The sequence below is a fragment of the Nerophis ophidion genome, linkage group LG10 (assembly GCF_033978795.1).
Source record: "Nerophis ophidion isolate RoL-2023_Sa linkage group LG10, RoL_Noph_v1.0, whole genome shotgun sequence".
NCBI classification, from domain to species: domain Eukaryota; kingdom Metazoa; phylum Chordata; class Actinopteri; order Syngnathiformes; family Syngnathidae; genus Nerophis; species Nerophis ophidion.
The window spans coordinates 25505307-25533188 of record NC_084620.1 but is presented as its reverse complement, the minus strand read 5'-3'; the positions used below and the strand labels follow the sequence as shown (position 1 = coordinate 25533188).

Here is a 27882-nt window from a genome sequence, read left to right as displayed (position 1 = left end):
CAGGCCAAAAAAGATAAAAACAAGTGTTCACTCCACACTCATAAGCATGTTTACTTGTGCAACGCTGGACAGTTAACAAACCTAATGTCCTCCAATAAGCACACAACGTCAATCTTTTCTATTTTAGTGAAGTTGTTGGGATGTCGCATGGCTGCAGTTGTGTGACCTCAAGTATGCAAAAATCCAGGAGAGCAGAAAGCAGGTAAGATGATTTTAATTTCATCAAAGTAAAAGATATAAACAGAAAGCAGTCTTGCATGGAGATGTTCCCAACATAGTTTTAACTTCGAGCACTGAGGAGTGCTCGAGTGAAACATAAATAGACCTATGTTGATTGACCGCAGCTGAGGACCGCTGCCAATCAACGGCGAGTGTGACAAAAACAGTGCTCAGCGGAGTAAACAGGAAGTATGACAAAATAAGAGCACTGAACAGGAAACAAAGTACAAAACACGAAAAACTATCAGAAAGTAAGTGACAGATCGTTACAGGACCTCCCCCTCAAGGAACAGATACCAGATGTTCCCTGGAAAAGAAAAATGGAAAAAAATGTCCACAAAGTAAGGGAGGATGGAAGGAGGATTTGGTGGAAGGTCGCCAAACCTCGTGTCCCCGCAGCCAGCGAGGGAAAGTCAGGTGGCGACGGCGCGTAGAGCGCCGCTGGAACTGGCGGGGCGGGCGGCCACGGAACAGCCACATCATTGGCCGAAAAAGAGACGAGTGCATCCCGCGAGGAGGACGCCCAGGGCACGGCCACATCCGCGGCTGACGTGGAGGCGGGCGCGCTGAAGCAGGCCCGGAGACAGCAGACAAAGCGGCGGGGGCTGCAGCCAAAACAGATACCTCTGCAGGAGGCGGCTGAGGAGCCGATGTTGGTGCCGGCGTGGAAGCGGCAGACGTCATCAACGGCGTGGAAGCGCCAGACGTCATCAACGGCGTGAAAGCGGCAGACGTCATCGGCGGCGTGAAAGCGGCAGACGTCATCGGCGGCGTGAAAGCGGCAGACGTCATCGGCGGCGTGAAAGCGGCAGACGTCATCGGCGGCGTGAAAGCGGCAGACGTCATCGGCGGCGTGAAAGCGGCAGACGTCATCGGCGGCGTGAAAGCGGCAGACGTCATCGGCGGCGTGAAAGCGGCAGACGTCATCGGCGGCGTGAAAGCGGCAGACGTCATCGGCGGCGTGAAAGCGGCAGACGTCATCGGCGGCGTGAAAGCGGCAGACGTCATCGGCGGCGCGAAAGCGGCAGACGTCATCGGCGGCGTGAAAGCGGCAGACGTCATCGGCGGCGTGAAAGCGGCAGACGTCATCGGCGGCGTGAAAGCGGCAGACGTCATCGGCGGCGTGAAAGCGGCAGACGTCATCGGCGGCGTGAAAGCGGCAGACGTCATCGGCGGCGTGAAAGCGGCAGACGTCATCAACGGCGTGGAAGCAACAGACGTCATCGGCGGTGTTGAAGCGGCAGGCGTCATCGGAGGCGTGATTGTTGCAGATGTCATCGGCGGCGTGAAAGCGGCAGATGACGCCGGGCGAGGAGCAGCAAATGCTGGCCGAGGAATAGCGGATGCCGGCGGTGACGAAGCCCGGCGTGGTGCTGCTCTTGGCGGCGTTGGAACCGTGCGTAGTGCCGGCGTTGGAGCTCGGCGTGGAGCCGGCGTTGGGGCTCGGCGTGGAGCCGGCGTTGGGGCTCGGCGTGGAGCCGGCGTTGGGGCTCGGCGTGGAGCCGGCGTTGGGGCTCGGCGTGGAGCCGGCGTTGGGGCTAGGCGTGGAGCCGGCGTTGGAGCTGTGCGAAAGCCCGCTAGGGACGTAGATGTCTCCGTGGAAGGAGACGCTGGCGGGGATGACAGCGGTGTGTGCCTGGCTGCACCGCAGTGTATAGTGGGCCCCCCTCCACTAGGTGGCTGCCAGACACCGTTCACACATGCGGGAAAACGTGCCTGCTCGTCGGAGTCCCCCGGTGCGAAAACCAGGGACGGGCGGGAGGGGACCAGGAGGAGGGACGAAGACACGTCCCGTGCCGAGTCCCAGCAGGAGGACAAAAGCGACCTCACTGTGGGCTCCACTGGAGCTCTCGGCGAACCAAAAAAGAGAGCGGGAGCTGGCAAAAAGAGCAGCCGGGGAGCAGCCGCTGGAAGCTGCGTAGGAGCAGGGAGAAGCAGCTCAGCAGACGACGGGAAGGATGGCGGCGGCGGACGTGCCGGTCGGAGAGCCGCAGTCGGCGACGGAGCCGCAGGAGCCGCGAGACGTGAAGGAGAAGGCGGGCGCGCCGGTCGGTGAGCCGTAGCCGGCAGCGTTGCCGAGAGGAAGGATGGCGGCGGAGGACGCGCCGGTCGGAGAGCCGTAGCCGGTAGCGTTGCCGCGGGAGCCGCGAGGCATGCAGGAAGTGGCGGACGTGCTGGTCGGAGAGCCGGAGCCAGCCGTTGAGCCGAGAGGAAAGATGGCGGCGGGGGACGCGCCGGTCGGAGAGCCGAAGCCGGTGGCGTTGCCGCGGGGAGAGGGTCCGCGTCTGTAGGCTGGGACCGCACAAACCTGGCCTTCAAGTCCTCCAGGAATTGTGCGGTCCAGAACGTCGGCTGAGGATTGCCGACAGGGATTCTCGCGAGGTCACAATTTTCTGGCTCGAAGTTACTGTTGGGATGTCGCATGGCTGCAGTTGTGTGACCTCAAGTATGCAAAAATCCAGGAGAGCAGAAAGCAGGTAAGATGATTTTAATTTCATCAAAGTAAAAGATATAAACAGAAAGCAGTCTTGCATGGAGATGTTCCCAACATAGTTTTAACTTCGAGCACTGAGGAGTGCTCGAGTGAAACATAAATAGACCTATGTTGATTGACCGCAGCTGAGGACCGCTGCCAATCAACGGCGAGTGTGACAAAAACAGTGCTCAGCGGAGTAAACAGGAAGTATGACAAAATAAGAGCACTGAACAGGAAACAAAGTACAAAACACGAAAAACTATCAGAAAGTAAGTGACAGATCGTTACAGAAGTTGTTTACAAAAGGTAAACATGGTAGGCTATAAGCTACTAAGAGCTTAGCAGCGACACAACAAATAAGCACACTAACAAGTTTGACATTTATAATAAGTGTCCTTAACAATATTGCCATCTAAACGACCACATGCATCACTACATCCATCCATCCATTTTCTACCGCTTATTCCCTTTTTAGGGTCGCGGGGGGCGCTGGCGCCTATCTACGCTACAATTGGGCGGAAGGCGGTGTACACCCTGGAAAACTCGCCACCTCATCGCAGGGCCAACACAGATTGACAGACAACATTCACACACTAGGGCCAATTTTAGTGTTGCCAATCAACCTATCCCCAAGTGCATGTCTTTGGAAGTGGGAGGAAGCCGGAGTACCCGGAGGGAACCCATGCATTCATGGGGAGAACATGCAAACTCCACACAGAAAGATCCCGAGCCTGGGATTGAAACCAGGACAGCGGGACCTTCGTTTTGTGAGTCAGACGCACTAACCCCTCTTCCACCGTGAAGCCCTGCATCAATACAAACAATTATAAAATAATGACAATTACATATTACTTACAGATCGAAAGTATTTAAGGCAGAAGAACAAATTTATCAGATTAACCTAAAGAATCATTGAGGCCACTATGTTACAATTACAACTCCACTCCAATTTAAAGGGGAACTGCACTTTTTTATATTTTGCATATCGTTCACAATCATCAAGGAACTCTCCTGAAGGAATCAATAAAGTACTATCTATCTATCTATCTAAAAAGAAAATAATACATATGCATTTATGTGTGTCTGTGTTGGCCCTGCAATGAGGTGGCGACTTGTCCAGGGTGTAGCTGAGATAGGCGCCAGCGCCCCCCGCGACCCCAAAAAATGGAATAAGCGGTAGAAAATGGATGGATGCCTGAGGGGGGTTTAAACATTATGAAAACGCTTTCAAGATGCAGCGAATGGGAGCCACTGTTGTAACCTTCAAAGCCCTCTAAAACAATTTCAAAACCCTCCCTTAACATTTTATATACACGCTGCAAGTCTATATATAATGTAGTAACAGACATATTCATAACAATATGTATTATGTTGTAGGGCTGGGCGATTATATGATCGTTATCGTGGATCGCGAATAATTTGAGTTCGATCACGGTGATCATCTGTCAGCACATTTTCTGGATCAAACATGGAGGAACTCTCTTAATTTCCCTTCGGGGAATAATAAAGTACTTCTGATTCTGAACTGCCAGAAGTTACAGCACTAGTAACAAGTAGGGAAGCAACAATGCTCGGTGTAATCCTGCACGGAACAATCCACCTTAATTGACCGTGATCCTGTGTGTATTTGTGAAAACATGTTTTTGTGTACCTTTGCGTGTGTCTTCATGAAAGTGTGTGTCCGTGTATGTGCGCGACCTCCCGTTCCACTGCGCGAAAATCAGGCTTGTCACGGCGTAATTAATGTTCAATCAGCATTGTGCCTCTTCCCCTTACACAGCACGGAAGTGCAGCCCAGAAGAACAAAATAAAGAAATATGACTAACACTAGCATAAAAGTTGAAACAACATTTAGAAGGAGCAGCGGCTTTTGTGACAATCCTTAGTTTCACTATCTGCTGCGGCACACTAGTAATTCTTCCCTAAACGCGGACTTGCAGGCACTCACAGTAGTCTTTACAAGTCCCGACTTGGAGAATAAACACACCCACTAATTTAATCGGAAAAAGGCATTTCTATATCTAAATATTTTTCAATCAGACTTTTTGTTTATGTGTCTGCAAAGATTCAACTCCTTTGATGTTTACTAAAAAACTTTGCATACAGACACTTATCCCATGTCACGGTTATAGTAGCCAAAATAATTGTGGTTATGATTATTATCGCAGTATTGTTGAATAGGCTCAAAAAGTCACTGAACTCCTTTGACCAAGTTTTTTTTTGTTGTTCTTAAATAATTACAATAAATAGAAAAAATTTAGAAAACACAATAAACATGCAAAAAACACATGTTTTGTGTTTCTTATGCATCTCTGATAGTGTTTTAGTCTTAGTATTGTATCTGTTTTAATGGCTAAACTTGTAGTATTTTACACCTTTGGTGTGTAGTTCTAACCATACAGAATTGGCCAAGAAAAACAGAATCCACTGTTAAATGCGAAATATCACGAAAATTGACATAAATGTGACTTAAATTTCGTCTTCGGAAAATTTGACTGGAAAAATTATGTCAGGCATGGCTCATTCATCAGAGAAAAACTCAACTGTCCCTCAAGAACTAATTTTCAAAACAGCCACATTAAACACCAGCTTAGTCTGCAAACTAACTACAAAGCTAATTTTAGCCAGGACAACCCATGCACCTGCAACACATCTATTCCATCTGCATCTTTATAAGCTCAATGTACAAACAGGACAGGGAGAGGCACTCTTTTTGTTTTCACCACAACCACAGCCATTTTTTGTACATTTACTTATGATAAATGTAAATACATGTACATGGTGTATCGAGACTGATCCATTTGGAGTATGAGCAGAACTGTGTCATATAGGAATTAACTTTACACCATAAAAACATTAACAAAATGCTCAGTCACATTGTTTTTTAAAGTAATAACTTTGAAATTAGAAAACAAAAACCACAAGTAATGTAAAAACATGGTGTTTACTTTTTGATATCAATATAAAACACAAAGCAGTTTGCCTCATCAGTCAGTCAAATAAAAACACTGTTTTCCTCGTTCAGTGCTACAGTTTGGCCAAAAAACAAAATTATAAGTATGATACCTCTCACATCTAATAGACAATCTTTTTACCTCACTGACAAATCAGTGTGTTGACTTGACTTTATAGCCTGCGTTCAACTCGACGAGACGACTAAACAATTTTAAATAGTATGATGTTATTGGAATCCTGATAAAGTTAGCAATGAAATAAAGGACGAGTGACCATCCTAGTAAATAAACGGTAAGACTATAAACTTTTCAAACCTCTGCTGAATACTTTTTGTGTTATCTACAACTGTTGCCATCTAATACCAGGAGTGCCCTCTTTTACACATTTTGAGATGCCACAAAACAGGAAGCGAATGAAGAATGAAGAAAAATCCCTGGAGCAATGTAGTGTAGTCGACGCCATGTTTTCTATTTCCAAATGGGCTACGTGCATATGAGCCAGCACTGCACCGATTCCGTTTCCAGTAAGTGAGCGGTGTTGCCTAAAATGCATTAATAAATGAAGATTTTTCGGTAATAAAAATTTAAATGGTACTACTAACCGTACAGAATTTTATCGCAGTTTATCATTATCCCTAGCACTGATAAAGCTTGTCCTTCACCTTATGACGATGGTATATAATGTAGTTATAAAGATAGTAGTATTTTTTTGTTTACATGAATTCAAGGGTCAGAGCCTTAGGAACCATTCTTAAGTTTTATTTCATAAAATATTTTTTTTTGGAACCACAACTGATAATTGGTAAAGGTGGATTATTTTGATATATGATATTCTGGGGTGATGGAAAAAAACAACAACATGCACTGAAACATAAATCGTGACAAGATCCAAACCGTGGGTTTTGTGAAGCGTTGCACCTGTGCTCTATACCAATTGAGAGTCACACTATAACCACCATCATCTCCTCCAAATGCTCGTTTCTCAGAACTTTATCATTTTCCTTGGCAAACATCAACCTCTGTTAACTTAAAATAAAAAGTGTTTGCTGAGCCTGCAGGTGCTACCAAAACTGGTTTAGCTAGGAGACAAAGTGGACCCCGTGTACTTTTCAAGTCCTCAGTTTTCCCTTTTCAAACACAGACTTTTATGACACCAACTAAGAAGACATCGTTCACAATTTGGCACAGCATGGATAACCTACACCTACATACAAATTTAGGGGTGAAATGATGCAAGTACCAAGATAAAGTAGAGTAGTAAATCTTTGTAACCCGATCTGACATCAGCAACATATGTAACGGGTACAGTGGTATATTAGCTTACCAGTGCCTCAGCTCAGGAGTTTTTGGAATACCAGCAGTGTCTCGGCTGAGGGTTATACTTTAAGTCGCTACCAAAATTGTGGGTTATGAGTAGGGATCGACCAATTCTTTGCAACAATATTTAGCATTTTGAAGTAGGACTGGGCGATATGGCCTTTTATTAATATCTCAATATTTTTAGGCTATGTCACGATACACGATATATATCTCGATATTCTGCTTTAGCCTTTAATTGACACTTTATGCATGTAGTCACAGCAGTATGATGATTCTATTTGTCTACATTTAAACATTCTTGTTCATTCTGCATCAATATATGCTCATTTTAAACTTTCAGGCAGAGGGAATGGGTGGTTAAATCACCAAAATGATTCCTGGACCCAGCCACCCCTGCTGCCCATTGCTCCCCTCACCTCCCAGGGGATTGGTCAAATGCAGAGGACAAATTTCACCACACCTAGTGTGTTTGTGACAATCATTGGTACTTTAACTTTTAACTTTAACCTGCGAATAGGGATTTCAACCCTTATCATATTTTGTTCCGAAAATAAATCCATCCATATTTGATCAAACTAGAGTAAAACGTTTGCCCACTTGTATAGCATGTTTGAAATAAAGTCATAACCAAAGTGGTTGACGTGGAAGTGATCACTCAGTGCGCCCTGAAAGCTGTCCTTGTGTCCCTTGCTTCTACGCTATGCACAGGAGGGGAGCCCCGCTCCACCTAGTTTACACACTCATGCTGACTTAGCCTTCCCATCACAAAAGAAAGAAGATCTTATTTGGTGGAACTGGTTGGTAAAAGACAATGGTTTTTTTCACCACCTTAAAATTTGACACCAGCTGCACTGTGCGCTAGTATCTACGAAGGTGGAGGGAAAGTTTTAACAACAAATCAATGATTGAAGAGACAAATTTGCCATTCAAATAATACCCCGTTTGTTAACAAAAACATATAGCCATGGAAGCCCATTCAATATATTTATTTAGAAGAGGTAACACAGACCAGTGAAAGATTCAAAAGAAGGGCTATAAGAGTAAACAAACTGCCGATGCTAGCCCGCTAAACTAACAAAACAGCTCAAACTCAGACTCACTGACATCACACGTCACGAGGCAACAGGCACCGCTTTTTTTAAAATTAGTTTTATTTTTGTTTTTTTTATAAATATAGCAATAATTACTTTCTCTAGAAATTTATTACATTTATTAAGGAATAACTGTTAGTATTTCAATTACTTTTTTGGTAAAGTAACAAGTATCTATAATTAATTAATATATAATTTAAAAGTAATTTTCAGAACACAGTATGTCACACAGCATCATAAAGCAGTTGGAAAGTTGGTATTCCTGGCTAACGTCTTTGTGTTTATGTCCTATAATAATGTTTAGCTGTAAAACACCATTGTTAAAAGGTTAATTGTTTTCATGTTGCTGCTGACGTTTAAACTAGGCCACTTTATTCTACATTTTGTACTTTTATGTTTTTGTTAGCTGAAGAATTGAGCATAGCTAAATGTGTTTTAAAGAGATTTGGAGATTACATTTGACTTTTCTTATATTACTTCCAAGGCTTTTTTTCTTTTCTCAAAACGCCTCTTAAGTTAGTAGGATCCTATTATACAAAACCTACTTTTCTTACTTGTTGGTACCTGTTTTTGTGTATTTGGGATCTCCATAAGTCCCAAAAAATTTAAATCAAGGCACGTTGGTGATATTTTGTTGCCTCAACGTATATTTCCAATGCTTTGTAAAGAAACAAATCTATGTAAGAAGATAAAACTTAAAATATTTTCAGTAGGTCAGCTGTCCTTCTCATAAAGTTTAAGGCTGTCAGAGATTAATTACATATAAAAGGGACAAGCGGTAGGAAATGGATGGATGGATGATTAAGAATATTTGGATGCCAATTCCTAATTAAAAAAAGACAGTTTTTGGTATTTTCAAATTTCAAAAAACTACTAATATAAGCCCACAAACAGAAAGTGTATGTAACAGGGACATGCTACACCATTTCTGTATTTGCACAACCAACATTCTTGAAATCAACACTCACACAACCAAATTAAGTATTGGGATACCTGATAATGAAAAACAACCATAAGTTTGGCTCTATGCTCAAGAGTCAGAGGACTGATAAAATGCATGCAATGTTTGCACAAGTGTTGAATTCACTTAGTAGCAATTTTAACAGACACTTTTTTAAGAGCCTGTAGGAATAATGTCAGCAAAATATAGTGGCAGCTACTGTGAGTGATTAATCCTAATAGTTGTAAAAACATTTACAGGCTTTTAGCTTGTAGCAGCAAAAGCCTATCCATCACTTTGAAGCCACACAAATAAACTGCACTGTGAAGCAGCTGTTTGTGTTTTTGAAGGTTTCACGTCATCAAAATGATTCCTATTCCCACTAACCAAATGCTTGCCCTCCGATGTGAAACTGTATTTTTATTACCCTTTGTTGGTCAACATGTAACCATGAAGGATGACTTTCTAAGTACTAGGATGTGGCATTAAATGTACACTTAACTGAAAATGTGTTAAGTGCTGGTATTGACTATAACATATATGCATGCCCTGAATGAACACCTGCCTACATTTTTCAGGGACTTTGACAGACACTGACCTTTTTACAATGTTTTTCTCTGAACTGTTAAGCTCCAAAAGCCCAAATGTCATGCAAACACACAATCAAGACAACAATCTTTAACAATAAAGTGAAAACAGTCACAATCATTTTTTTTTCTATTAAAATAAATACCATGGTCAACTTGTAACACACCCTGCATAGTTTAGGCTTATGGATCATCTGAAGGAATGTGAAGTCTCCATTTCATTTCCTAAGAAATGTTGCTTGAATGTGACATTTAGACTGGTTTAACACCATGTACACCCTTCCACTCCTTCTACTCTGTTGCCAAATATATTAAATCCATTAAGACTACAATGACACTACACAAACAGTTATTTTACATAGTTTTGTTCTAAAGTTAGAATCAGATGTTCCAAAAGATGTTCAATTTGGAGACTCTTGGTCACATTAGAGCTGAAACTACAATTTTAACGATCGACTAAAAGTAGACCATGTTAACGATTATTCAACTAATGAGATTATAAAGCGCACATATTCAGTGGCTCTTACTTAGACAGCTTTTGAATTCAGCTTAATATTCTTAGGCATGCAGGGTTTTACCTAGATTGCCACTATATATGTGGCGGTTGGGGCATAGTCATCTGACATCATCATATACATGACATGATTATTTTGATTTGCAATTAAAAAGGCTAAACAAATGTTATATGTATGTATGTGATGTGATATATATATATATATATATATATTTGGTGTGTGTGTTAATGGTTAATAATAACCCCACAATATTTTTCTTTTATCTTTTGAATCAGAATGACAATAAGCTTTAACACAAGACTCTGTAAAGAGTGCTCTTTTTGTTCAATGCAGTACTAATTGTTGCTGCTTATTGTGCAAGATAACTCAGGCTATACTATATTCTGCCCTACCTGAATGTTGCAATTTAGTTCGCCAAATATGTAATTAGTCCTTTGAATAAAAAAAAAAAAAAAAAAAAATATATATATATATCAAGGACGTGCGGTGAACTAAACACCAGGTGAGGCATACATACTTTTTTTCTTACTTAAATTCATGTGCAGCTCTAGTCCTTGTTGATTTAGGTTGCACATTAGTTACAGGAGAAAAAAAGGGAGCTATTCACTTTCATAAAAACGTTATCATAATGATATTATATGATAAATGGGTCCAAAAACTATTTGATAAAGTTGTTATTAAATACTTTTTTGTCCCATTTGCTTTTAACAAAATAAATCAAGCATTGTGAGTGTATATTACCTTTCTCTATTTGTATCTGAAGCAGCAATAGCTATCCTCCATGAAAACGTAATTTGCATGATCGCATTCATTTTGTCTTAATGTCCAGTTAAGAGAAGTATTGAATCTTGGATACAGTATATAATCCTCCATATTGGCAGAAACATTCATTTAATTCAATTTCATTCCAAGAAATTAAACATTTTTGCATCCAACAAAAAACACCCACAAACGCTGCTTTACACTAATAAAAATGCCATGTTTGTTATAAATACAGTTAAAAAAAAAGAAAAGAAAAAATGCTGGCTTCTGCTGGAGAGACCTGTGTCTGCTAGCTTGAGCGCCCCCACTTCTCCCAGTGTGGCGAGTCAGAGTACTGCTGAGGCATTTAACTGCAATATATCGCCCCCCTAACTTGAGGCAGAGGTATTTGCTGCCTCCAGACCTGCCTTATCCACGTGGCAACAAGCATGCGCCCCCTCGCACGCACACGCGCAATACACACTGTGTGTAGCCGTAGAGGCACTGCCTGTGTCTGCCTCACTTCTCATCTGCTGCATTGTTTTGATCAGGAAACATGGAATTTCCGCGATTGATGAACGTGGGGGTTGATGAACGTGGACACCGACTTTAACAAGTTGAAAAACCTATTGGGGTGTTTGCATTTAGGGGTCAATTGTACGGAATATGTACTGTACTGTGCAATCTACTAATACAAGTCTCAATCAATCAATCAATCTGTGGAGGAGGATTGTGATTAGCGCACTGTTGGAGTGAAAGTCAGCGACCCCGTCTGGGCGACTGGAGACAGCGCACCCTCAGACGGGGACGTGGCATGTGCTGGCTGACAGACACAGCTGTCAGATGATTAGTTGGTGCAGGTGGTACGTGTTAGACTAATCATCTGTTGTCCCAAACAGTGAGCGGCCGGTTGCAAGAGAGGAGATCAGACCTGAGAGACGGAAAAAGGCAAGACACACATGTACATGAGAGACCTGAGCAACTGAAAAGTTGAGACATTCCTGTTGTGCAAATTTGTGGATTAAAACTCCTGTTAACCCGAGCAACTGGCTTCCAGCAGTACTTTGTGAGTATGTTTGTGTACCGTTACACTCCTAATATATATATATATATATATATATATATATACTATACATGAATGTATACAGAAAAGCCATATAGCAGGTAAAACACACATTTGTTAAATATAAAACACAAATTGTAGCAATTTGTTACCACATTCAGTCATTTTACTTGCACTAATATTTACTACTATGATCGAATTCTGACCGAAAAGAAGAGCTTTGTAGACCCATTGTAAAGTGAAAGGTTACCCCCGACTAAAACATCGACCCTGAAGGGAACGTCTGCCATGTGCTCCTTGACAGTCTGCACTGGAGCCATACAGCAGGACAAGTGTGACCACTACATTATTACCATGTCACTCTTTATAACTCCTTGTACAGATCTGAGTGTTCATTATTTAAATGTTTACCTACGTTTGAAGCAAAGATGGTAATACTAATCACTACGTTTAGCGATACGTGTTTTAAAGCCTTGAAGCGTCACCTTTACCATTAATTTTGAAGCCCAAATACCTCTTCATTGCGCTTCACGCACACTCTTTATGAACCAGTAGAATTTTCTTTTTCTTTTGTTCTTTCTCTCCATTTTCAAGTACAGTATATACCCATTTCAATCAATGAGCATTGCTGTACTTTATTAGTACCGGTATACCGTACAACCGTAATACACACAAGTTTATACACATATACATAAATATACATACACACATACATACATATATATCACTGTACTTTTTAAAGCAGCGTCAATTTGCAGAGCCAGAAAAAGGACAATACCAAAAGTGAATCGCGTCCGCACAAACACAAACAGGCACCCATGTGGAGATATCATGAGATTAAACGTACAATCTATTAAATTCCCAAGCTTTTAAGAATTAATCAAAGATACAATTCTATGCATTGAGTCTATTAGAGTACTAAAACTGCCAGAAGTTAATCAATAGTCAATATACCAGTGTGTAGCTTTTTAAACATCACAAAACAATTTTCTTTTTATAAAATTCAAGGTTTTCAAAACATTCAGGGATTCAAAATATTTGGGCTTTTTATATTCCACTTTCCAAAAATCCATGTTTCGTCAATCAAAAATGTTGTTCCTCTCCAAATTCTACTTTTTCCTGGTCCAAGAAGGCCTGTTGAAATGAATGGCATTTTTTCAAAATTGTCTCAATACAAGATTCTTAAGTCATCAGATTGCTACTCAGTGTGAGCATATAGTGAACATGTAGGTCTCAAACACGCAAGCCTAGAGCAATTTTGTAAAAATGTGAAGAATTCAATTCAACATGTTAGGGTTAAGGAACACTACAAAAGCATGTAATGAACAAAAGAGACACGCTTCCGGTGGTTTCCTTGCAATATGTCGTATCACAGAAGCAAGCAAAACTTGATATGAGAGCGAGCTAAGCGTGTTATAACCACTAGTCGGTCTGAGGAGAGCGGGAAAATAGGAAGGCAGAAAGACCCATAGTTTATTCTGCTATAGACCACACCCAGACATGCCTGAACCCTGAGCTCACAGCTCGATGTCAGCCTGCTACTCTGAAAGGTGCAAACATACTCAGGCGAAACGTACACACAGCGGATGTCCACGAGACCTGTGCACATAACTCAAATTTTATTGTGCGTTGCGTCACATAAAACACTGCTTGCCATGTATTTTTCGACCTGTGTAAATTTCACAGAAAATTTCATTTTGTAACAACAGAATATCATAAAATCTAAATCATGCCATTGCATGAATGAAATCAGACTATTTTACACACAGTGGGTGTGCCTAGTCGATAACTGGCTGCAAAACTTTGCTCAGAGCAGCTGGTACAGAGTACTCACGTGCAATGACCATCGTTTGTGCGCCTCACTTGTGATATTTATAGGCAAAACAGTCTTATTTTAGCAGGTAAAGCAGCTTCTCTTCCTTGTCTTTAGTGTAGGGTACCATGACATAAAAATGGAAACAACATGCAACGAAAGTGGGAAATGTAGCGTTTCATTGAAATTTCACAAGTAACTACAACGCTGCAGTGCTACGGAATATCTGATGACTGCAGACATTCCGCGCAGAGATCGCTTTGCCCACAGTACGTACAAGTTTGCGAGCAGCTTAGGTCAAACAAAGCCCATGGCTTTTATTTAAAATCCAGGCAAAAAATTTAAAGGCATTATGTATATTTCAATTCAATAGGTCACTACTTTGCTTTAATCTAAGTACAGAAATTTACAAGAGATATGCAAGTAGTAGAAAATCGATGAATAGATGAAATAATTAATTAATGGCGCATTTTTGGTACTGAAATACAGTTACAAATATACAGCAATCTAAATTTATGTAGAAATTGCATATGCATGTGTTACAGCTGACATTGAACTGAAATTTAATACAGTTCAGAACGGAAAATTAGGAATTATGGGGGAAGAATTTGTCAGCAAGATGCTGGAATGGTTTGAATGGGACAAGAAATGTTGAAGTAGAAATAAATATAAATAATGAGGGACATATGTGTTTTGAAAATGTGTAATTTGGGGAAAAGTCTGGATTTTTTGGTTTTGGAAATTTGTTTTAGTGTAAATGCCCTGAATGTGATTAATGCTTTCATATTGGAATGATTTGAATCGGTTAGAAATGTAGAAATTACAAAAAAAGTTAATTTGTTTTCAATGGGAATTTTGAGATAAATACCCAATTATGGAAAAATGTGGGCATTTTTCCCAAATGAGTGTTAGACAATAGACATTATGTGTCCTGAGTGAGCTGAACATGTTAATATAAAAATGTTACGAATTGGTTTAAAAATGTAAATGTAATAGCGTCAAAATATTACTAAATAGAATATTTTTTGTGTATAATAACATTCTTGAATGTAATGTGCACCAAAATATATTTTACTTTCAAATTCACACTCAAAGTATGCAATTGTACAGTGTAAACAATACTGTAAACTGAAGATCCTCTTAAAGGCCTACTGAAACCCACCACTACCGACCATGCAGTCTGATAGTTTATATATCAATGATGAAATCATTAACATTGCAACACATGCCAATACGGCCGGTTTAGTTTACCAAATTACAATTTAAAATTTCCCGCGGAGTTTCCTGTTGAAAACGTCGTGGAATGATGACGCGTATGACGTGTGTTTGGGACGTTATTGGTTGGAGGGTACATATTAGCCCAGCACCACTTACGGCTAAAGGTCGTCTCTTTTCATCGCGCAATTACACAGTATTTTGGACATCTGTGTTGCTGAATCTTTTGCAATTTGTTCAATTAACAATGGAGACGTCAAAAAAGAATGCTGTTGGTGGAGCGCGGTGGATTGCAGCTGCCTTTAGCACCGAAACACAGCCTGTGTTTCTTTGTTTGTTGTGAAGCTTTAACACAGAGCGGTCAAGCAAACATGTTTCTCTAAGTCAACCAGCAAGTTTTTGGATGGGAAATTTGTGATATTAAGTCGGCTCTTACCGGAGACTTCAGCGGATTATGCGACTTCCTCCTGCAGCTCAAAAAGGCAGCTGTGATCTTGGCTCCTGCATTGGCTTCTCTGAGAGACACTGGTGTTCACCGCAGCCATCCGACTTTCAGGTATGACTTTACAATCTCACTAAAACACTATTAAAACAATAAGCAGATAAGGGATCTTAGAGTATTATCCTAGTAAATGTGTCTAATTACATCTGACACGGTCCCACTGCCGCCGCCTGGAGCCGTCGATTTTTTTTTTTGTGCTTCACTCTAACTTTTTTTATCCACAAATCTTTCATCCTCGCTCAAATTAATGGGGAAATTGTCGCTTTCTCGGTCCGAGTAGCTCTTGCTGCTGGTGGCTCACATTTTAAACAATGTGGATGTAAGGAGCCCTCACACCGGTGACGTCACGCGCACATAGTCTGCTACTTCCGGTACAGGCAAGGCTTTTTTATTAGCGACAAAAAGTTGCAAACTTTATCGTCGATGATCTCTACTAAATCCTTTCAGCAAAAATATGGCAATATCGCGAAATGATCAAGTATGACACATAAAATGGACCTGCTATCCCCGTTTGAATAAGAAAATCTCATTTCAGTAGGCCTTTAAATTCACAGCAAGTGTTTACTTACACATTCAAAATCAAATAGTATTCAAACAGGACAACTACAACTTAACAAGGTGGTTTTACGCATTACCGGCTCATACTCTGCCTTCAGGTAGCTGTGTCAAAAATGTGAGGAATTTTTACTCGCATACCTGCAGCCTTCTATCACTTAGAACATGACAGACTATGACAGGCTACGCATGATGGATAATACTCGACTAGACAATTATGCACACCGGCCATTCCTTCAAGTACACATGGTAAAGCCCCACCATTTCCTTACATGGATGTTTTCTGTGCAAGAACAGAAAGGAAATAATAAACATGAATAAATTAAAAACAAATAGATGATATAAATATGGAATTAATTCTCAGCATACGCCAGCACCCAAAGGAGGAGCTTTTCATACAAATCAATAGTTCAATATAATAAACACAAAACATATACTATATATGAGTCATATATCCATCCATTTTTTACCACTTGTCTCTTTCAGGGTCACATGTTGTGCTGGAGCCTATCTCAGCTGCATTCGGGCGGAAGGCGGGCTACATACAATATATTAATTACAGATACATAAAAAAACAATTAAAAAGTAATTAGTAGCCCCTGAATCGTACTTATAATCAAATCTGTGGTGCCCAAGGATTCCTGCCTCTACAAAACATTGTCATTTACATGACCCCAACACAATCTCTAAAGTGTTTTGTATGACTCCTTCAAATTCTTCCAGAAAGTTATTCAAAATCAATCAATCAATCAATTTTATGACTTCAGGGTCACTATAAGTCCTTAGATGCTACGTTGCACGTTGAAGAATCAGCTTACATTAACTTTACTAACTCAAATAAGACCACACTCAGCCACACACTTACAGAAATGTCCTTAAAGTGCTTTAAGTCATCGAGGTCCTATCCTGTAGTGTTGGCATATTATTGTACATTATCTTAATTGGCAAAGACTTAAAGTTATGAAGCTAACCCAAGACCAAGCACTCTTTCTCAGTGTTTAACACAGTGAAAACTCCCACCACAAATCTCACAAAGAGCTGCTGTGCACCGCAAAGCTGGCCAACTGGCTACATAAACAGTTTGCTTCAAGTTCAGAGACATTCCAAACAACATATGACCTACATTTCAGGAAAGAGAAATGTAGTGTGAATATTAATTAAAAAAGGTATGTAGTGTACCACCTGTATACACATGGATGTTTTTCAAAACCGTCTAAAAAGGCCACAACATGCACCGTCCACATGCAATTTCTCTGTCATCACATGACTCATTGCCCTTCGTTGAGTTTTGAAAAGATTGGCCCATGAACAAGACACAGCATATCTGCCATCACACCTGTTTAAGTCAAGGAAAATTAGTAACTAGACAAACATATACATAAGAGGAAGTACTATGTATATGCCTTAGAGAAAAGGTGCAAATGTGAGGATTTCCCCAGGTGTGCATATGAATACAACTCAGTACATTGTGTGGTTACTATCTGGAAACCAACCACAATTTCTCAAACATGTGGGTGAGTGGGAAATTAGCTGTAACCTTTAAGATTAAGGGCCTAACGAGACATTGTCTTCTTTTTTTGTCTTTTATTTTGTACTACACAATATACTGTACACACTCAGCCAGTGTGTTCTCAAAATCAATGTGTCTAGTCTTGACTTTTCAGAGCTTCTTCTTCTTCTTCACTTTCCTGAAGAGAAATCTGCATTAGTGACACCTGTGACCAAATTATGTCACTACACATAATGCATCCTGAATGAATCAACATGGAAATTATTATATTTTACACATACTTTTGACTGCAATATGACCTTTTGTATAAAATAAACAAACCAGAAAAATGTATATAAAAAGGTGCACTAATGGAGCATCTATACAATAAACTGAAAGTGTTTTTTTAGGGGTGTGTTACTATTATTTTCCCAGAATCTGTCCAAGTTCAATAATGCCAAAGAGAAAAGGTTGATCACCATAGAAATACACATGGAAGTCTGCAACAGAGCACCCATTTTCTGGCAGAATTGAGTCTTCATCAGCAATAAGGCCCGATTCTTTTTAATGTATGTCCAGTATATTGTGATTATGCATTGCACTTCCTTGATTTGGTTTAAAGTGTAGAAAGGAATTTGATTTTAGCGTGTTTCAGTGCTCTCATAACGCTTGATTAATTATAACTTCATTCTTTTGACCAAGTTCACATATTAATCCGACCTTGAGACATTTAAAAGTCGCAAAACTCTGTTTAGATGGTCTCAACTGTTTGTGAGAGGGTTATGCAGTTCAAATGGTTGTTTGTGCTGTTTTCATTTTGACAGTTTTTTTATAGGTCAATAAAAGTTCACCCACCCCTTACATTCTACAAATTAAACCAAAATAAATTGATTGTGCTGTGCTGAATGATTGTGACATTAAAAATTTCAGTTACTGAAAATGACTTCACTGGTGCCCCAACTTAATCCAATTTAAATCCAAAATAGCTTCATTTGTGCTAAGTTTCTGCTGTTAAAATTATCGATTGTTCTACTCTGCGTTTTGATTGATTTTTTTTTTTCCTTAGCAAGACCAAACACTTTCCCCTAACTTTTGATTGATACTTTTATTGTAGATTGCACAGTTCAGTACATATTCCGTAGAATTGACCACTAAATGGTAACACCCGAATAAGTTTTTCAACTTGTTTAAGTCGGGGTCCACGTTAATCAATTCATGGTAAGTAACTGTGCAAATATGTTTACTATGTTTCCATGCATTAAATCAGTCTGACTTTCACATATACATGTCAAATCCCAGTGTCAATGCACACTTAATGCGACTATTGGTCATATGTTGTGTGCTTCGCGTACACTGGCGGGACGCTTATTTCCTTTTAGCGCAGATTAATGTATTGCTTTTCCGGTTGACCTATGATGTCACACCAAAACAAAGCATTTTTGAGGCTTCTTACTAGTCAGTGACTCTAAATTTGACTGGGCATTTTACAGACAGCATCAAGTCATTACTTTTGAGGCCCTGGTGACTTGAGAACACAAAATATATTATTTAAATCTGTTTCTAATAAATCAGTCAGAAAGCGGACGCCCAGATGTGATCTTTGGACAAAAAACACTCAGTGCAAGTCCACCCAAGCTGGCTTTAGAAGTCACGCAAGCAAATCTGTCTAGCCCCTGCTTGCACTCATGAACGGCAGGGGTATTATCATACTGGAATGTTGACAATTTACCCAAGAAAAACACACTTCCCGGTCACGTTTTTAAACTTTAAAGAGCAATATGCCTCCTTTTTTAGCAAGCTTGGGTGATTTTGCATTAGGTTGTGTTGTTGGAGTGTTCTATCTTGTAAAAATGCTAAAATACTTTGTCGCTTTGTCCAATTATAAACGGGTAAACGTTCAGCTTTTCAATTAACCAAAGAGAAAGCACATGCTTGAAGGAAGTGAAATCGGAAGGATGCAGTGATGACCGAAGTACAGCCTGCAGGTATTTTCTTTATGACCCCACTACACATGTTGCGCATATAATTAATTTGATTTGAATACAAAAACAGATGTTTGTGAAATTAAACAACGAAAGAGCAGTAAAAATGTTGATATCATTACGCTAGCTCAGTGGTTCTCAACCGTTTTTCAGTGATGTACCCCCTGTGAACATTTTTTTAATTCAAATACCCCCTAATCAGAGCAAAGCATTTTTGGTTAAAAAAAAGAGATAAAGAAGTAAAATACAGCACTATGTCAGCAGTTTCTGATTTATTAAATTGTATAACAGTGCAAAATATTGCTCATTTGTAGTGGTCTTTTTTTTAACTATTTGGAAAAAAATATATAAAAATAACTAAAAACTTGGTGAAAAATAAACAAGTGATTCAATTATAAATAGAGATTTCTACACATAGAAGTAATCATCAACTTAAAGTGCCCTCTTTGGGGATTGTAATAGAGCTCCATCTGGATTCATGAACTTAATTCTAAACATTTCTTCATAAAAAAATAAATATTTAACATCAATATTTATGGAACATGTCCACAAAAAATCTAGCTGTCAACACTGAATATTGCATTGTTGAATTTCTTTTCACAGTTTATGAACATACATTCATATTTTGTTGAAGTATTACTGAATAAATATATTTATAGAGGACTTTTGAATTGTTGCTATTTTTAGAATATTTAAAAAAAAAAAATCACGTACCCCTTGGCATACCTTCAAGTACCCCCAGGGGTACGCGTACCCCCATTTGAGAACCACTGCGCTTGCTTGTACAGGCCAGCTATCGACACGACGCTCATATCGAAATATCAATATTTGGATCGATACACCCCTACCGTTAGTGTAATTAATGAATTACATACACACAATCAATGAAGAAGTAAGAGGCGGGACTCACTTTGCCGGAAGACCGACTTCTGTTGGACACAACAGGCGGCGGCAGCTCCTCGTCGCTAGAGAACGCGTCAGAAGTTATGGCCGCCACATGCTTTTTGTTCTGGGCGGTCAAGTTTTTGAGGTAAAGCTGCACGTATACGTCCTTAGCTTGGTTGCCGCTCGGCAGCTCCACGTTGTGAGCTAGCAACTCACTCTTCAGCTTATCCTTAGTGAGCACCGACGGGTCGTCTACGAACTGCATGACGGCGGGACAGAGCTGCGAGCACAAGGGGGGCGGGCGTGGATGAATGGAGCTATCGAACGCCAACTCGAACAATAACAAAATGGCTAACCAGCGCCTCTTATTGGAGTTAATCCGCAAAGCAGGGTACTTATTGTGTAGCTAAGTAGACCGACACAAACGGGAAGTATCTGTCGCTGTGTGGTGTAAAGACATGTTAGTAGGAGCAGAGTGAAGTTGGGACTCTAGGCGAGACGAAAGCTGGTTCTGCTAGCGGGCGGGACTCAAACAGGGCGGGACTTCCTGTCAAGGATCGGCGTCTATTGGACACTTGTGCTTTAAAAGCGTTCTGTCGTTGGTCTAAAAGTTGATTCATTGTCTTCAATGTGACGGGAACACCCCTACATGCTCAAAATATTTTAGCACACTTCAATAAGTACTTTGCATACTTACTTCCTGATGTCACGAATTGTATTTTTTTTTAAATGTTTATTTTATAAAGGGACGGCGTGGCGCAGTGGGAGAGTGGCCGTGCGCAACCCGAGGGTCCCTGGTTCAATCCCCACCTAGTATCAACCTCGTCACGTCCGTTGTGTCCTTGAGCAAGACACTTCATCCGTCCTGATGGGCGCTGGTTAGCGCCTTGCATGGCAGCTCCCTCCATCAGTGTGTGAAGGTGTGTGTAAATGGGTAAATGTGGAAGTAGTCAAAGCGCTTTGAGTACCTTGAAGGTAAAAAAGCGCTATACAAGTACAACCCATTTATTATTTATGTATTTATTGAATTTCAACAATTACAAACAGTAAGTCAAACAACAATAAAAAATGTTATCCAACATTATGAAAACAGTACAAAACAACGCCAGGGGGTTGTAAATTCCAAATTACAAAAATAGAATACAAACAAATATATATATATTAAACAAAATGCAAAGCCATAGGCTCATTCAGATTAATTAAATAAAATAAATTTGGAACACAGCATCATCGTTTTCACAGCTTTTTTGTTGTTAGAGGTAGAGAGCGTTTAATGTAAAGTTTAAAGTCTTTTTTAAAGGCCTACTGAAACCCACTACTACCCACCATGCAGTCTGATAGTTTATATATCAATGATAAAATATTAACATTGCAACACATGCCAGTACTGTTGTGATCCGGCTTCCGGATCACACATCTCTAGCATGTTTGTCTTTTTTTGTATTGTCCTACTATGTTTTGATCATGTTTTGGACTCTACCGATCCCGTTTGTTAGCGCACTTCCTTATTTACATTCATCACCATGACAACTTATTTGCTCCTCCTGCATGGCTCATTCACACACCGGTTTGTAATTATGTTTTCTGTATTTAAGCCCCTCTGCTACCTAGTTCGCTCTCGCCAGTTTGTTTGCACCTGCAACCGTTACGTGAGTGGTCTCTGATTATTTTTCTGCTTGCTAAATGTAGCTTGCCTCCGCGCGCTTGGCTCGCGCTTTATGGACTTCGAACTCTGTCTTCTGTGTATATTAGCATTTAGTTTTCTGTGCTCAGACACGCCTTTGATTTGCTCTTTTGTACCAGTGTTCTTTTGTAACTTCATATTAAAAGGCTGTTCATACCTTCATTCCTGCCTGCTGTGATCCTGCGCATCGAGAGGCGACACTCCCCGCGCATCCACGATGCCGCGCAAACGTAACAGAAACTGGCGAGCAGAAACGCGTCACCTCGCGCTGGATCCTCCAGGACACCGTTCCCGACAAGCAGCATACCCGACCAAGTACTCCTCCGCTCCAACCCAGGACTCTTCTCTACGGGTTGGTACTTTGTTCACTTCTCCCGTTCCCAGTCACCATGTTGCTATTCCCATTAGCATCCCACCATCTTCCGCCTTCCCTGTCACTCACAGTGACGTCACTCCGTTCACGCCCCCCTATGACGTCACCGTTAACACCTTAGTGGATTCCTCTGCACATTTTTTTGACCTTAGTGACGAGGAGTTTTTTGAAGATGAACTTTCTCCCATTCCACCCAAGGACCTAATTTTATATAAGAAAATTTTCAAGGATAATTGTAGCACATCCAAGCCCAGTCACACCCCCAACAATGACTTTAATAATATAATTAATTATTACCAGGACATTTTCCGCCACTACTATGACTCTAGTCAGTCTTCACCCCCCATACCCGCTTCCCCCCCTCTCAAGTCTCGTTCTCCGCCTGAATCCGTGCCTTTTTCCACCTCATTTAGTGAGGATTTTGAACATTTTAGAGGGGAGGAGCCTGCCCTCCTCCAAACCTCCCACCGCCCGCCCTTACGGTCAGCCTCTGTCCAACTGGGCCCCGTCTGGAATCCGGGTCTTGAGGGGAGGGCCAGTATTACTACTAAGCCTCCTAGACCTCCACCACCGGTGTTCACCCCTGTTAAACCTGTTAAGCCACTACGGCCTCCTAGACCTCCTCCACCGGTGTTCTCCCCGGTCAAGTCACGCCCTCTTAGACCTCCTCCACCTGTGTTCCGTCCGTGCCCTAGTTCTAGTTTTAGTCACAGTCTCTCTCAGAGTTCGAGTCCCAGCCTTCTTCGTAGCCCATGCTCTAGTCCTACTCGTAGACCGACTTGTAGACTGAGTCGTAGTCCAAGTCCTGGTCCGAGTTTCCGTTCTGATTCTAGTTGTAGTCCTAGTCTTTCTCGTAGTCGTCGTAGTCCTAGTTCCACTCGTAGACTGATCCGTAGTCCGAGTCCTGTTTCGAGTCCGGTCCCGAGTCTTGTTTCTTGCCTTTGTAATATTAGTACTGATTCCCCTCGTGGTCTTAGTCCGAACCCTAGTCCTTACCCAAGTTCTTGTCCGAGCCCCAGTGTTACTGTAAGTCCTAGTCTTTGTCCTAGTCCTTGCCCGAGCACCAGTTTGATTGTTAGTCCCAGTCCTTGCCCAAGCCCTAGTTTGACCGTTTGTCCTAGTTCTTGCCCAAGCCCTGGTATGACTGTAAGTCCTGGTCGTTGCCCAAGCCCTTCTCAAAGCACTAGTGTGATTGTAAGTCCTGGTCCTCTCTCAAGTCCTTGCCCGAGTCCTAGTGGTTGTCTTATCACTCATCATAGTCCTAGTCCTGCTCACAGCCAGTCCCCTAGTTCTCCTCGGCAGACCCCTGTGCCTGCTCCTCGGCTGAAGCCGACTCCTGCTCCTCGGCTGAAGCCGACTCCTGCTCCTCGGCTGAAGCCGACTCCTGCTCCTCGGCTGAAGCCGACTCCTGCTCCTCGGCTGAAGCCGACTCCTGCTCCTCGGCTGAAGCCGACTCCTGCTCCTCGGCTGAAGCCGACTCCTGCTCCTCGGCTGAAGCCGACACCTGCTCCTCGGCTGAAGCCGACACCTGCTCCTCGGCTGAAGCCGACACCTGCTCCTCGGCTGAAGCCGACACCTGCTCCTCGGCTGAAGCCGACACCTGCTCCTCGGCTGAAGCCGACACCTGCTCCCAGTCTGGTTCTCACACCAGCACATGACTCTGACCTGGTTTTCACGCCAGAATTAGACTCTGACCTGGTTTTCACGCCAGAATTAGACTCTGACCTGGTTTTCACGCCAGAATTAGACTCTGACCTGGTTTTCACGCCAGAATTAGACTCTGACCTGGTTTTCACGCCAGAATTAGACTCTGACCTGGTTTTCACGCCAGAATTAGACTCTGACCTGGTTTTCACGCCAGAATTAGACTCTGACCTGGTTTTCACGCCAGAATTAGACTCTGACCTGGTTTTCACGCCAGAATTAGACTCTGACCTGGTTTTCACGCCAGAATTAGACTCTGACCTGGTTTTCACGCCAGAATTAGACTCTGACCTGGTTTTCACGCCAGAATTAGACTCTGACCTGGTTTTCACGCCAGAATTAGACTCTGACCTGGTTTTCACGCCAGAATTAGACTCTGACCTGGTTTTCACGCCAGAATTAGACTCTGACCTGGTTTTCACGCCAGAATTAGACTCTGACCTGGTTTTCACGCCAGAATTAGACTCTGACCTGGTTTTCACGCCAGAATTAGACTCTGACCTGGTTTTCACGCCAGAATTAGACTCTCGCCTGGTTTTCACACCAGAAAATGTTTCTAGCCTTGTTCTCACGCCAGTTTCAGACTCTAAACTGGTTCTCACGCCAGCACAAACTCCAAGGCTGGAGCCCACTCCGGTACCAGCACCACGACAGGTACCGGTGCCAGCTCCGTGCCGCCAAGCACCGGTGCCAGCTCCGCGCCGCCATGCACCGCCGACGACGGGGCTGGAGCCCACACCAGCGCCGACGACGGGGCTGGAGCCCACACCAGCGCCGACGACGGGGCTGGAGCCCACACCAGCGCCGACGACGGGGCTGGAGCCCACACCAGCGCCGACGACGGGGCTGGAGCCCCCACCAGCGCCGACGACGGGGCTGGAGCCCACACCAGCGCCTCCGACGACTCCTGCGGCTCCCAGGCCGCCTCCGACGACTCCTGCGGCTCCCAGGCCGCCTCCGACGACTCCTGCGGCTCCCAGGCCGCCTCCGACGACTCCTGCGGCTCCCAGGCCGCCTCCGACGCCTTCTTCGGCTGCAGTCCCCACACCCTCGTCTGCTGCTTCCAAGCCTGCTGGGATTTCGGTGCTGAGGCGTCGTCCACCACGTCGACCACGGGCGTGGCCTCTGCGAGGTCATCCTCCTCGCCAGATACTCCCTCCTCCATGTCGGCCACGAATGTGGCCGTGCCCGGGTCGTCCGCCTCGCCGGGCACCTCATCCAGCGAGGCGGCCACTAATGTGGCCTTTTCGAGGTCGCCCGCCAAAACTTTTTCGGCAGCAGCGTTCCACCCGCCGCCGCCACATGATGTGTCCTCGGTGGATTCGGGGACATGCGATCTGGCGACCCTCCACCGTGGACTCCCTCCGCCCTCCCTTCGTTTGTGAACTTTCTGGTTTTGGGAGGGGGTTCTCTTTATTGCAGTTTTTTTGGGGGCATCTGGGATCTGCCCCTTAAGGGGGGGGTAATGTTGTGATCCGGCTTCCGGATCACACATCTCTAGCATGTTTGTCTTTTTTTGTATTGTCCTACTATGTTTTGATCATGTTTTGGACTCTACCGATCCCGTTTGTTAGCGCACTTCCTTATTTACATTCATCACCATGACAACTTATTTGCTCCTCCTGCATGGCTCATTCACACACCGGTTTGTAATTATGTTTTCTGTATTTAAGCCCCTCTGCTACCTAGTTCGCTCTCGCCAGTTTGTTTGCACCTGCAACCGTTACGTGAGTGGTCTCTGATTATTTTTCTGCTTGCTAAATGTAGCTTGCCTCCGCGCGCTTGGCTCGCGCTTTATGGACTTCGAACTCTGTCTTCTGTGTATATTAGCATTTAGTTTTCTGTGCTCAGACACGCCTTTGATTTGCTCTTTTGTACCAGTGTTCTTTTGTAACTTCATATTAAAAGGCTGTTCATACCTTCATTCCTGCCTGCTGTGATCCTGCGCATCGAGAGGCGACACTCCCCGCGCATCCACGATGCCGCGCAAACGTAACAAGTACGGCCTTTTTAGTTTACTAAATCACAATTTTAAATTTCCCGGGAGTTTCGTTTTCGAAACGTCGTGTAATGATGACGTGTACGCAAGACTTCACGGGTTTTTAGGAAGTATAAGCGCTGCACACACACACAGCTAAAAGTCGTCTGCTTTAACGGCATAATTATACAGTATTTTGGAGATCTGTGTTGCTGAATCGTTTGCAATTTGTTCAATTAATATTGGAGAAGTCACAGTAGAAAGATGGAGTTGGGAAGCTTTAGCCTTTAGCCACACAAAAACACGGTGATTCCTTGTTTAAAATTCCTGGAGGTGAAACTTTCCAATGGATCAGAGCGCGGTCAAGCCAACATGGATCCCTACCAAATGTCAACCAGCAGGTTTCTGTGAGAAATTCGTGGTTAAAAAGTCAGTTCTTACCGGAGAAAAGCTGAGCTTTTGCCGTCCATAGCTGCCATTGACTCCCCGGAGACACTGCGCGTCAAGACACCCGTGGAGACACCCTTCCGACTATCAGGTACTATTTAACTCACTAAAACACTAGCAACACAATAGAAAGATAAGGGATTTCCCAGAATGAACCTAGTAAATGTGTCTTAAAAACATCGGAATCCGTCCCAATGCAATCACGTTATTTGTTTTTTTTCTAGTCCTTCGCTATCAATTTCCTCAAACACAAATCTTTCATCCTCGCTCAAATTAATGGGGAAATTGTCGTTTTTGTTGGAGGCTCCCATTAAAATCAATGTGAATATATGAGGAGCCATCAACATGTGACGTCATCGTCTGCGACTTCCGGTAGAGGCAGGGCTTTTCTCTTAGCACCGAAAGTTGCAAACTTTATCGTGGATGTTCTCTACTAAATCCTTTCAGCAAAAATATGGCAGTATCGCGAAATTATCAAGTATGACACATAGAATGGACCTGCTATCCCCGTTTAAATAAGAAAATCTCATTTCAGTAGGCCTTTAAAGGCACAAAAGATAGGACGGGTATTGAGAAACTTACATTTATGAATATAAAACTTAGCCAATAGCATAATGAGGTTGCAAAAGTAGAATTCCTTTTCAAATTTTTGTTCATACAGTGTAAACCCAAAAATCACATCTTTAAAACAAAGCACAAATTTGTCATGAATATTGATGTCACGAATTGTGTCAGTGTACTAGTTATTCTTCTGTTCACTACTTTCCACCGCTAGACGGCGCTCCTCATTGATTAATTAAATTAATTAAGTGCAATCTACTAATAAAAGTATCAATCAATCAATTGATTGACACTTTTATTAGTAGATTACACAGTTCAGTACATATTCCATTAAATTGAAACACCCGGATAAGTTTTTCAACTTGTTTGAATTGGGGTCCACGTTAATCAATTGATTTGCCTATTCAAGCTAATACACCCCTTTCTGCTTCAAAGACAAAATGGCGACCACTGCGTGGATCTTATTTCGCGCACTGCCGTTACTTTTTACTATAGGGCTTCAGTGCGTTCATATTAAGTACGAGAAAATGCAACAAGGATACATAGTCAACACGGTCAGTTAGTTATTTGTGTGACTATGGTAATGTGATTTAATAGAAAGAAAAAAAAACAAGCCTTTAAGAGTTAAAACTATATGTCATTTATTTGTCCTGAAACGTCTGTTTAAAGTTGACGGTAAAATGGAGCCTATACAAGCTGACTTTATGCGAGTCTGTAATAAAATACGTTCTAAAATATAAAGTCAACATAGAAAGTAAAACCATGTATGAAAAAACATTGTGTAACAA

The 27882-nt window shown here is 42.3% G+C and overlaps 1 protein-coding gene across 6 annotated transcripts in view; it reads right to left on the bottom strand.

Annotated features, from left to right (window-relative positions):
• Positions 1–22437, bottom strand: part of tmpoa (thymopoietin a) — a 42359-nt gene extending 19922 nt beyond the window's left edge. Inside the window, exon 1 of one of the 6 annotated variants that reach the window (XM_061913174.1) lies at positions 22189–22437. In XM_061913174.1, the coding sequence (XP_061769158.1) occupies positions 22189–22194 (6 nt within the window). In that variant the 5' untranslated portion in view covers positions 22195–22437. Of the gene's footprint in view, positions 1–20372; positions 20900–22188 lie in introns of those variants that run through there. The other 5 variants (XM_061913176.1, XM_061913171.1, XM_061913172.1 and 2 more) reach the window with 5 other exon arrangements.
• Positions 22438–27882: the final 5445 nt, after the last annotated feature.